Raw genomic sequence first — 12,600 nt, forward strand, 5'->3', positions numbered from 1 at the left:
AGGGCGTTATGAAACATGTTTGCCCATTTTCTGCCCCTCCTCTCTTCTCACATTGAGCGAGAGGGGGAGAGGAAGAGGGAGGGAGGGAGAGAGAAAGAGAGAGAGCTCTTTGGAGAGAGAGAGAGGGGGGGGGGGGGAGAGAGAGAGGGGAGGGAGCTATAGGGAGAGAGAGAGGGGGGGGAGGGAGAGAGAGCTCTTGGGAGAGAGAGGGGGGAGGGAGAGAGAGAGGGGGGAGGGAGAGAGAGAGGGGGGGGAGGGAGAGAGAGAGGGGAGGGAGCTCTAGGGAGAGAGAGAGAGGGGGGGAGAGAGAGCTCTTGGGAGAGAGAGGGGGGAGGGAGAGAGAGGGGGGGAGGGAGAGAGAGAGGGGAGGGAGCTCTAGGGAGAGAGAGGGGGGGGGGAGGGAGAGGGAGCTCTAGGGAGAGAGAGAGGGGGGGGAGGGAGAGGGAGCTCTAGGGAGAGAGAGAGGGGGGGGGGAGGGAGAGAGAGCTCTTGGGAGAGAGAGGGGGGAGGGAGAGAGAGAGGGGGAGGGAGAGAGAGAGGGGGGGAGGGAGAGAGAGAGGGGAGGGAGCTCTAGGGAGAGAGAGAGGGGGGGAGGGAGAGAGAGCTCTTGGGAGAGAGAGGGGGGAGGGAGAGAGAGGGGGGAGGGAGAGAGAGAGGGGGGAGGGAGAGAGAGGGGAGGGAGCTCTAGGGAGAGGGGGGGAGGGAGAGGGAGCTCTAGAGAGAGAGAGAGGGGGTGGAGGGAGAGGGAGCTCTAGGGAGAGAGAGAGGGGGGGAGGGAGAGAGAGCTCTTGGGAGAGAGAGGGGGGAGGGAGAGAAAGAGGGGAGGGAGCTCTCGGGAGAGAGAGAGGGGGGGGAGGGAGAGGGAGCTCTAGGGAGAGAGAGAGATTGAGAGAGAGGGAGAGAGAGATTGAGAGAGGGAGAGAGAGAGAGAGAAAGATTGAGAGAGAGAGAGAGAGAAGGAGTTGTAGGGAGAGACAGAGAGAGGGAGACAGATTCAGAGAGAGGGAGAGAGAGATTGAGAGAGAGAGGGGGGAAAGCTCTAGGTAGAGAGAGAGAGAGAGGGGGGAGAGAAAGGGAGCTATAGGGAGAGAGAGGTTGGGAGAGAGGGAGAGGGAGATTGAGAGAGGCGGGGGTGGGGGGTGAGAGAGAAAGATTGAGAGAGAGAGAGAGGGAGGGAGGTATAGGGAGAGAGAGAGGGTGGAGGGAGAGAGAGAGTTAAACCAATGAATGACTTTACACCTATGGGAAGGAGGTTATTTGTGAATAATGTGCGCCATTGCCAATCCTCTGATAAAGAATGCACAGGCACGTTTGCTCACCTGGTTTTGCCACAACTGCCATTGAGACAAACACACACAAAGAGACTCACACACACACACACACACACACACACACACACACACACACACACACACACACACACACACACACACACACACACACACACGCACACACACATACAAACACCACACACACATACAAACACATGCACACACACACACATACGCGCACACAAACACACACACACGCGCGCGCGCACACACACACACGTATACACACACACACGTACACACGTGCGCGTGTGCACATACACACAGACGTGTCAAAACAATTTCTGATGCCGATCCATTGACACAGTGAATATGAAGTCAGTTCCCCGATGGCTGTAAAGGTTATGGAACCTTTAACCTTAAAACTTTAGTATTGATCTAGTACGGGAAGACGTAAAACTGAAATATAGAGAGACAGACAGACAAACAGACAGACCCGGACATGCACACACACACACACACACACACACACACACACACACACACACACACACACACACACACACACACACACACACACACATACACACACAGATGAATGGACACATTACCCTGGCATCCCTATATATAACATTTATGTACTAATACCATAGTTTTCCCGCATTGGAACACACGTATACTGCAGATAGCACATGACTCCATTCTGTCCAGCGGTTTTTGCCCCAACAAGCCCCCGTCACGACGAACAATCAGAGCACTCCCCCAGTCGGTTAGCTGCCCACCTTGTGCTGTCCCAAAGCTGGTCCCACACCCCTCACACTCGGTAGTCCACCCCCAACAGACCGCACCTGTCCACCCACACACACACACTGTGACCCATCCTCACGGGGTACCCCACCCACCCACCACCCCCCTTTCCCCCAAAAGAAGAAGAAAGAAAGAAAAAAAAATCACCGACTTTGTCCTGACACCTACTCTCGCAGCACCAACTACGCACAAACTGTTATTTAAAAAGTTGTATCTGATTGGTTCCCTTCACCGGAGACAGCCAATCACGGATCATTTTGTTAACACTGCTTTCTGTCAGGGCTATGTGCTGCGTATACATACATGTAACAAGTTTCGGATCTGTGATTAGTTTGTGCGTCACAAATGCGGAAGGCTTTTCAGGAAACGAAACAAACACACACACCCATCCCTCCTTCCCCGCCCCCCTATGCCCCCCACGCCCCCCCCCCCCCCCCCCCCCCCCCCCCCCCCCCCCCCCCCCAAAAAAAAGGTGGGGGGAAATCGTCGACTGACCTACATTTTATTGGGGAAGGGTAGCGTAAACCTGCGTGTCCAACGACGAATAGAAGTGGGAGGGGGTTTTGAGGAAAAGGGGGCGGAGAGAGAGAGAGGGGGGGGAGGGGGTTTTGGAGGTGGAAGGGGAAGAGGTGTGTGTGTGTGTGTGTGTGTGGTTGGTTGGAGAGGGTGGGGTGAGGGGGTTGGGGGGTCAGTTTTTTTTCGATTGTGACTTGTTTGTAACAGCTGTGTCGGTCAGTGTTGGTTTAAAACTAGCGCAGTGTGTTGACTTTACTTTTCACTCTGCTGTCACCAGCGTCAGTATTGCAAGACTTTTTTTTTTTCTTTCTTTTTAAACTGTGTGTGAAGAGAAAGAGGAAAGAGACTAGAATGTCAAACTTTGGTCTGCTTTCATGAGTTCCGTCATGATTCGTTATGGTCTGCCGGCAGTCAGGAACCAAAGTAGGTGAAGGCTGTTGATTCTTAACAACAGGGCTTTCCAGTTTTGTATTTGTCGACATGCTATCACGGAACAACGCGTGAATGTGGAGAATTTTTAGAACATTTTTTTTCTCTCTGGTGTTTTAGTGCTGAGTGTGATGACGTGTGTGTACGTACGTGCTGGATCTTGTAACATGTTATCATTGCAGTTTGTGTATGTCACGGAAATTGTGTTCAAGTCCGTGGTGTATGTACGTACACCTGACTGTTGAATATTTATCAGTGTCGTGTATTCCTTGTGTGAAATGCGGAGGAAGACAGTGATTAGCGTGTGTGAGTTCAGGGGAAGGAGGGAGGGGAGGAAGTATGTTTTTCACGTGGTGATATTGAGCGTGCTGCTTTCGTCGGTTAACCATCTGAGCCATGAGTCTCTGTGTTTCTGTATCTCTGTATCTCCGACTCACTCTCTGTCTCATGCACAAACACGCTTTCACCCGCGCATACAGTTGACACACACGTGTGCGCATGTACAATACACGTTTATATATATATATATATATATATATATATATATGCATGAATGCATTCTAACACGCTTGTCAAATGTTACGTTTCCTATTTTCAGTGAAAAAACGTTTAAAACAAAGCCGAACACACACGCGTGTATATGCATAGTCCACACACACACACACACACACACACACACACACACACACACACACACACACATTGGTTAAGTTTTGCCTGTTCAAGACAAAAGTGAAATTGGAGGGTTTCAAATTCTGACAGAATGCAAAATGCCCCCTACCCCTTTCTCCATGCCCCCACCCTCCCGCCCCCCAACCCCACCCTCCAACCCCCCAACCCCACCCTCCCCCACCCTCCCGCCCCCAAGTCTTTTTTTTTTCTGTTCTGGAGGTCTGACATAAGGACACACCACCCCCTTAAATAAAGGCTAGCCAAGTCAGCAACAAATTGCTCTCAACATGCCCCCACACGCTATTATTGTGACTGTCCAGGTTGAAAACCATGGGAAGCAAGAGAGAAGGGGAGGAAATCATTGTTATTTTTGCTCTGACTGCCGAAGGGGATGATTATTGTGTGCCAGTGATTTGTGGGCTTTTTCTCTCCTACACCTCCCCCCCCACACACACACCTCCCGCCCCCCTCCTCCTCAACACAAGGTTTTGAGCACCAGTGCTCATAAGATTTCCGAGCAACGATTGTGTGAGTAGGGGTGTTAACTGGGGGTGGGGGTAGCTGGGAATCATGTGAGTTGTTCGTTCGAACGTATTGTGCATTCGCATGGTGTGGGTGTGTTGGTGTGTGTTCTATGAAATGCATCATGTTTTAACCCTTTCACCACCAAGCTCGCATTTATGCACAGGCGTGGTAGAGGACCCATATCACGGAAAGGTGACCGTTCATTGGTCTGTTATGCATGAACCCACTGCTCTTAATGTCCAGTGGTAGGATAGGCCATATTTTCTATACATCGGAGGGGGAATCCCCAGCTATTCTCAGCCACTTTCTTTTCTGTGTTTATACCACAAGGGAATTTTTTGTACTCTAAATTAACTGGCGGTGAAAGGGTTAATCTAAGCGTTATTTACTTCATAGCTTTTATAATCTTTAGTGTGCTTTTTCCATTCATACGAACACACTGGATGTTTTCCATTGTCAGATAGCGGTTGATATGTTGGGGTTTTTTGGTTTTTTTTTTTAAGGTATGTGTATAGTCAACTATGATGTATGGCCCTTTGAGCAGCATTGGTGCTGGATATCGCGCCATAGGAAAACTATGTATTATTATTATTATTATTATTATTATTATTAAGCTCCAGTGTCCCATGAGTGCACCGAACAATGACTGTTACACACGTATACGTTGTATTAGAGGCTAGCTCAGAGATAGGTATGTCGTTCTGGGACAACGTGTGGTGGGTTAGCGTGGAGGGGTTAGTGTTGTGTTTTGACAGTCTTTGTCGCGCGGGGATGGGGTGGAAGGGGGAGGAGGTTCGTGGGGGTGTGTGTGGGGGGAAGCTGGGTTTGTTTGTCGAACTTATTTGCTGTCTTCCTCGGTTTGTGTGTGTGCAGTCTCTTGCATGTGTCACTCTCTCTGCCTCTTGTCTGTTTCTTTGTTTGTTAGTCTCTCTCTCCCTCTCTCTCTGTGTCTGTGTCTGTGTGTCTGTGTTTGTTTTTCCTTGTCCTGTTTCTTAGTCTCCCTACGTGACTGTCTCTCTGTCTGCTGAAATCTCTGTGTCTCTCTTCTTTTCTCTGTCACTGTCTGTCTGTCTCTGTCTCTCTCTCTCTCTCGCTCAAGACAAATGGTTTATTGACTTTAGCCTTGCTCATATCAGGGGATGGGGGAAAGGGGAAATCAAAAGCACCAACACATGGTCTTGTCTTGTCTCGCTCTCGCTCTCGTTCTCTCTGTAAGCGATCAGAACTCTCCGATACGATGTCTGAAAATACTGAACTTTCTTTCTTGATGACATGACCGCGTATTACTTAGTGCTTTTGTTATATGTTCATGAATGTGTTTGCACCCCTTCATGAGGGGCAGTTACCTGTATTTGAATAAATTATCAGCATCCGTATCTTTCACTCTCTCTCTCTGTCTCTCTTTCTGTATCTCTCTGTCTCTCTCTGTCTCTCTCTGTCTCTGTCTCTTTCTCTCTCTGTCTCTATGTCTATGTCTCTCTCTCTTTTTTCTTTCTCTCTCTGTCTGTCTGTCTCTGTCTGAAAAGGTAGAAGCATGGAAAGCACAGGGATGACGCAGCCACGAACCACCCGAGACTGAACTGTTGCTCATCAAGATATTGCACTGCATCTGCTGTACCTGGCCGCGCTTTTTTTAAAAATTTATTATATATATATATATATATATATATATATATGTGTGTGTGTGTGTGTGTGTGTGTGTGTGTGTGTGTGTGTGTGTAGAGAGAGAGAGAGAGAGAGAGAGAGAGAGAAATACAAATTTATGATTGTAATCATTGTTGTAATTCTTTTCTTCATTCCAGAACCCACGAGGAATCCCTTGGTGACGAGACGTATCCAGTGACCACATCCAGCACACTAGAGAGAGAGACAGAGACAGAGATGCTGACTGACCTGACCCCTCTGAGATACTGACCCATCGGAGAGACGGACGTGACGGACGTGACGGAGAGACTGACTCCACTCGCAGCGCGTGTCTGTGTGTACAGACAGCAGCGGCCAAGATCGGTGTCCGGATTGACTCGGACTGCGAACAGGAGCGGTGTTTGAGTCAGAGCGTTGTGAACCAACCCGTCCACCCGTCCTCAGAAAGAGAAGAAAGGAAGGAAGGAAGGAAGGGACAAAAAGTCAACACCACACAAAAACCTTCCTCCAATCAGTGTAAGAGTCTTCAAGACCATCAAAGATCTTTCCTCAGCCAAGCACCCTTAGAACTAGTAGGATCACTACTAAGTAGACCTTAAAGACCACCGTAAAAGAACTTGAGAACAAAATAGTATACACAAAAAGAAAGAAGAAAAAAGGCAATACCCAAGCACCTTTATATATTAAAAAAAAAAATCTGTCCACCTTTACTGGATTTTTCTTAACAAAAACAGCAACAAACGCTTGACGAAGATGACGAAAACCAAGCAGAAGTTGAGAGGACTGAGAAGAAGGGCAGAAGAGAAGATGTAGGCGGTGAGTTGTCCCGCGAATAGGTCGGGGACTTGTGGGAGGTGGTGGGGAGGGAGCTGGAGAGGAAGAAAAGGTGAGGAGGAAGAGACAGTAGGAGAGCGAGAGAGAGAGGGGGACGAAGAAAGAGAGGAGGAAGGAGAAGAGAGAGAGAGAGAGAGAGACGAGGGTGGAAAGAAGAGAGAGATAGACATTGACACAGTGTCAGTGCCAGAGAGTGGGAGGAGAGAGAGAGGAGAGGAAGAAAGAGGAGGAGGAGGAAGGAAGAAGGAGACAAGAGGAGGAGGAAGGAAGGAGGAGCAGAGGAGGATGGGCGGGGGGTCCTCGGTGCAGCTGGTGCTGGTTGGCCTGGAGAACACGGGCAAGACCACCCTGCTGTACCGCCTCAAGTTCGGCCAGTACATGCACACGCAGCCCACCGTGGGCTTCAACTGCGAGAAGGTGGAGGGCCACTCGGGGCAGGCCAAGGGCGTCACCTTCTCCATCTGGGACGTGGGCGGCAAGGACAACATGCGGCCCCTGTGGAAGTCCTACCTCAGGTGAGAGAGAGCTGTAGCCTGGAGAGGGGTGTTGGAGGAAGTGGGGGGAGGGTAGAGGTAGGGGGGCGGTAGGGTGGAGGAGGGGGGAGCAGAGGATGGGGGTAGGTCGGAGGTAGTTGTGGTGGGGAGGGGTGGGGGTAGTTAGGCGACAAGGACAACCTGTGGAAGTCCTACCTTAGGTGAACTGATCTGGCCTTGAGAGGGTGTTCGTTTTTATGTTGGGGGGAATGGGGTGGGGGATGCGGGGGGCAGAGACTTGCGGGAGGTAGGGGATGATGTTAGGGATAGCAGAAGATGGGGGAAGTCTAGGTATTTGTACCCGTGCAAGGTTCAACAAAAACCGTGGGTTGTTCAGTAAAAACTGAAGACATTGGTTGCAGTCAAGGTGGTGTTGATAAAAAGTACGTACGATAAAATGAAAGATGACAGCTGAGTCCATGGGAAGTTCTCCAACGATAAAATGTAAGATGACTGCTGACTTTCTCCATTTGTAGAACTTCTTATGGACTCAGCACAGCAGTCATCTCTCATTTTACTGTTGTTGGGATTATTGTGGTAGGGTGGCTGAGGGGAGAGATAGAGGTGGGGAGGGGGGGGGGGGGGTTCGGGGGGAGGAGGGGAGAGAGAGAGAGAGAGAGCAATGTATCTGGGACGTAAGACAAGGCCAGCTTGCGGCCTCTAAGTCTTGCCTTAGGTAAGAGAGCTAGAATAGCCTGGAGATGGGAGTTTGGAGGAGGATTAAGAGAGGGGGTGATGGTGGGAGGGGGGGGGGTGTCTTTGGAGTGAGGACAGCATGCGACAGTCGTGACAGTCCCACATCTAATCAGGCATGAGCTGGGTGGCCTGGAGGAGGTGTATTGGTGGAAGGTTGGGCGTGAGGTTGTGTGGATAGGGGTGGTGATGACAGGTTTATGGTGTGTGGTTTGTGGTGGTGATGACAGGTGTATCAATAAGATTTTGGGTTGCTCCCTGTCTCTCTCTCTGCCACCACCAACCCACGTTCTCTCTCGTTCTCTCTCTCTCTCTCTCACTGGCTCGCTTGCTTGCTCTGTCTTACTCTCTGTGTTATGAGAAGCGTTCACAAATATGTTTTGTTCATTCTAGGCCCCCATCGAGGGCCCCCCAAATGTCTGAAGGGCGTTGTAATGACGCTTGAATGGGCAATAAAAAACCACCACCACCACATCTTGTCATTGTCATTGTCATTGCCTCTCTGTCCCACCTGCAGGTCTGTGCAGGGTGTCGTGAACATGAAAGAGGGGGGGAGCATGTGTTTGTGTGCAAGTGTCCGTGTGCGCGTGGATATGATTATTATTCATGCTATGTGAGATTCGTTGTTGTTTTGTTTTGCTTCTTTGTTTGTTTTTTCTTCATGGCCCCCTTCTTTGTTATGAACCAGGAGGCTTTACAAATAAAGCTTTGCCATTTTCATTTTTGACTCACTTGTGTAAACAAAGTGAGTCTATGTTTTAACCCGGTGTTCGGTTGTCTGTGTGTGTGTGTGTCTGTGTGTCCGTGGTAAACTTTAACATTGACATTTTCTCTGCAAATACTTTGTCAGTTGACACCAAATTAGGCATAAAAATAGGAAAAATTCAGTTCTTTCCAGTCATCTTGTTTAAAACAATATTGCACCTCTGGGATGGGCACAAAAAAATAAAATATGAAGCCTGATTATATGCAAACTACATTTACTGTTATATTTTTTGTATTCTCTAAACTTGGCACTTTGATCTGATATTCTGACCCAACAACAAGAGCAGTCATTATTTTCATTTTTTGTTCAAACAGGAACTTCTTTTGCTGAGCATGGAAGTTTTATTTATTTTGCAAACGTTTTGGTGCAGATAGTAAAAAAGGGAAATTACTCTGTAATTAATGCTAGGGGACTTAATTTGCTTTAAACTGATCTTTCTCATCTTAAACATTACATTTTGAAATTATCCTCAACACATAAAAAGCTTGGATTTTTTTAAAAGTGCATCACAAGTGAGTCTTGAAGGCCTTGCCTCTCTTGTTTGTCTTATCCCCATGTGTCCGTGGATGTATTGTTCACACGTGTGGTTCATTATTTAGTATTGTTTTGTTCCATGCTATGTGATTCATTATATAATACTTTTTGTTGTTGGATACTGTGTGATTCATTATGCGTGTTTTTTGTTTGTTTGTTTGTTTTTTGGTGGCCCACTTCTTTGTCCTGAGCCGGAGGCCTAGAAAATAAAATAAACCTTTGTCATTGTCATTATCAGTATGTGTCTCCCCCTCCCCCCCCTCCCCAGCAGGTAAGACCAGGGCATCGTCTACGTGGAAGCGGGAGAGTATGTGTTTGTGTGTGTGTGTGAGTGCCCACGTGTCTGTGGATGTATTGTTCAAATGTGTGGTTCATATTTAATATTGTTTTGTTCGAGGCTATGTGATTCATTTATGATATAATACTTTTTGTTGTTGGGTACTGTGTGATTCATTATTCGGTAGGTTTTTTTTGTGTTTTCTGGGTGTGTTTTGTGTGTGTTTGTGTGTGTGTGTGTGTGTGTGTGTGGCCTACTTCTTTGTCATGAGCCGGAGGCCTGACAAATAAAATAAACCTCCAAATGTCATTTACATTGTCATCACCATTGTGTGTCTGCAGGTCTGCCCAGGGCATCGTGTACGTGGTGGACTCTGCGGACCGCGAGAAGCTGGACGAGGCGCGCGTGGAGCTGCTGCGGCTGGTCAAAGGTCAGAACAACCCCGGATGCCTGCCCACCCTGGTGCTGGCCAACAAGCAGGACCTGCCAGACTCCCTCAGTCCCGAGGACGTGGGCAAGGAGCTGTCGGTGCCCGAGCTGTCTGTGACGCAGCAGTGCCACGTGCTGCCCGTGTGTGCCGTGACGGGCGAAGGGCTGGGGGAGGCCATGGACTGCATGGTGGAGATGGTGCGCAAGTGGAAGAAGGGCAAGGGGAAGCAGGCCAGGTGACAGGGAGGAGGAGGAGGTTCTGTCCTGCTCTGGGTATGTCACCCTTCCCTGGCCATCCCTTCCTTCATGCCCTTGTCTCCCTGTGGTAATGGTCAGTGCTGGAAGTGGAATGAGGAGGAGGAAGAAGAGGAGGAGGAGGTTCTGCCCTGCTCTGGGTATGTCTCCCTTCCCTGGTCCTACCTTCCTTTCTTCCATCCTTTCCTTGTCTCCGTGGTAATGATTGGGATGAGAAGATCTTTGTTTTGACGGTGACAGTTTTAGTTTGAGTGTGCTTGGGACTCTGAAGATGTGGGAATCTGGTGAAGATTTTGTTTAAATCGACGGGTTGATGTTCATTGGGTTGTTTTTTTTTCATGAGTCCTGGAAAAGCTGGATTTTCTGGTTTGGAAATGTTGGTTCTTATGCTGCGTCTATCAACCACAGATTGAAGGGTGCTGGATGCCAGTGTACAATCAGCAGGAACGTCGTTCGGTAAGGGTGAAGTCAGGGCGATCCTTCACCCCTGGACCTGTTCTGGGTTTGGCAAGCGGGGAGATCTGAAACTGGGATCTGGTGGTGTGAGACAACAGCACTGACGCCAGTGGCAAGGAAATCGGTATTCCAACAGGCAGCCTCATTCATTCCTGCGTCTCCATCTACATGATCTTACGGGCGGAAGGAACAGGAACCAGATCTTATGCATGGAGGAGAGGGGGGATGGGGTTGGGGGGGGGGGGGGGGCGGTTGTAGTGCAAGCTGCCTCCTTCACACCCTCCACTTGAAGGTCTTGAGATGGAAGTCCAAAGCAAACATTCTTCAGTAGAGACGACACACACACACAGCAAGACACAAGCTTTGAATGGTTCCTAGCCTCCGGGTTGTTTGGAGTTTGAAGTGCAATGTACAGTTGTGAAGTAAGGTAACTGCAGTGACGGATCGGTCCATCTGTATGCTTACACACTCTATGAAAAGCTTTCCTTGTTCACAAGTGACGTTTGTTTGTTTGTTTAAGCATGTTGTTTATTTTGCTGAAGGTCGTTGCTCGCCTGCGCAGTCTTGGCTTCGAGAAAGAAGGGGAAAAAAAAAAAAGAATTGTGAGGCCTGGTACCAATGGAATGCTTTGACTGACATAATGCGCTTTAATTTCCCCCCACAACACCCAATCTTTGTTTCATCGTGATAAGGCTTTGTACTTGAACAAAAAAAATGATATGTGATTATATATACCCAGTATAGTGACTTGGTCGTCGGCATCTACTTGTGGATAGGTGTGGTGAGACGCGCAAAAACATAAACAGGACACAAAAACAACTACAACAAAAAAAAACACAGAGGGCAAGATGACAGACTGTTTATTTATTAAACAAAACAGCCAGCAGCAACAAACCGCTCATGCCGTCATGATGTATCCCGACACTACAAGGCACGCCAAGTTTCCCGGAAAGAAGGCCAGTTGGGAAATGATAGTTAACATGACAGAGCAGGAAGAGGGACAGTTTCCCAGCCTTTACATATCCCTAGTAGTTACTTGAAGGATTGCTCTCCCAAGTTACAGAGGGTGATGATATTCGTTAGGGATAACTCTTCATGTTCCGGGAAGTGACGACACATATCCCTAGTAGTTACATGAGGGATAACTCTTCAGGTTACGGGGAGTGATGACACACATATCCCTAGTAGTTACGTGAGTGATAACGCTTCAAGTCACGGGAAGTGACGACATATATCCCTGGTAGTTACGTGAGGGATAACTCTTCAAGTCACGGGAAGTGACGACATATATCCCTGGTAGTTACATGAGGGATAACTCTTCAGGTTACGGGGAGTGATGACACGCATATCCCTAGTAGTTACGTGAGGGATAACTCTTCAGATCACGGGAAGTGACGATCAATACATATCCCGTTGTGGTACGTGAGGGATAACTCTTCAGATCACGGGAAGTGACGATCAATACATATCCCGTTGTGGTTACGTGAGGGATAACTCTTCAAGTCACGGTGAGTGATGATCACTTTCCTGGAGTCTCTGGAGGGACACGTAAATTCGTGAGTTCTTTGGCTGGCGTGATAACTTGCCGAGTCACGAGAGTGATAACTTTCCGAATTTCGGAAGTGATAAGTGTTTCTGAATTGTGTGTGTGTGTGTAGGGGGGGGGGGGTTGAGCTGCAGGACTGAACTCTGTAACGATTTTTTTTTTTTTTTTTTTTTTTTTTAAACTGAAAGACTGATCAGCTGTGCACAGAGCAGGGAAACTCAAGTCAGGACGGATTGTAGTGATTCATCAAGGTAAAAGGATCAAGTGACGAGCCAAGCTGTGTCCCTTCTGCTGGAGGAGAGCTGAAACAAAAAAGAGAAAAATAAATGGCAATAACGAAGTCAGGAAAAACACAAAAACAAAAACCCAACTCTTTCTGTTGCTGTGCCGGAGAGGGATTTTTTTTTTTTTTT

General features: G+C 48.4%; 1 protein-coding gene across 3 annotated transcripts in view; it reads left to right on the top strand.

Annotated features, from left to right (window-relative positions):
• The window catches only part of LOC143280254 (ADP-ribosylation factor-like protein 4C), a 47,521-nt gene extending 35,217 nt beyond the window's left edge, over window positions 1-12,304 (top strand). For 2 of the 3 annotated variants that reach the window (XM_076584888.1, XM_076584897.1), the window contains exons 2-3: window positions 6,023-7,213; window positions 9,843-12,304. In XM_076584888.1, coding sequence (XP_076441003.1) covers window positions 6,984-7,213; window positions 9,843-10,170 — 558 coding nt within the window. In that variant the 5' untranslated portion in view covers window positions 6,023-6,983 and the 3' untranslated portion in view covers window positions 10,171-12,304. The remainder of the gene's footprint in view (window positions 1-6,022; window positions 7,214-9,842) is intronic. The other variant, XR_013055010.1, reaches the window with a different exon arrangement.
• Window positions 12,305-12,600: the final 296 nt, after the last annotated feature.

Source organism: Babylonia areolata, chromosome 1 (genome assembly GCF_041734735.1).
Source record: "Babylonia areolata isolate BAREFJ2019XMU chromosome 1, ASM4173473v1, whole genome shotgun sequence".
NCBI classification, from domain to species: Eukaryota; Metazoa; Mollusca; class Gastropoda; order Neogastropoda; family Buccinidae; genus Babylonia; species Babylonia areolata.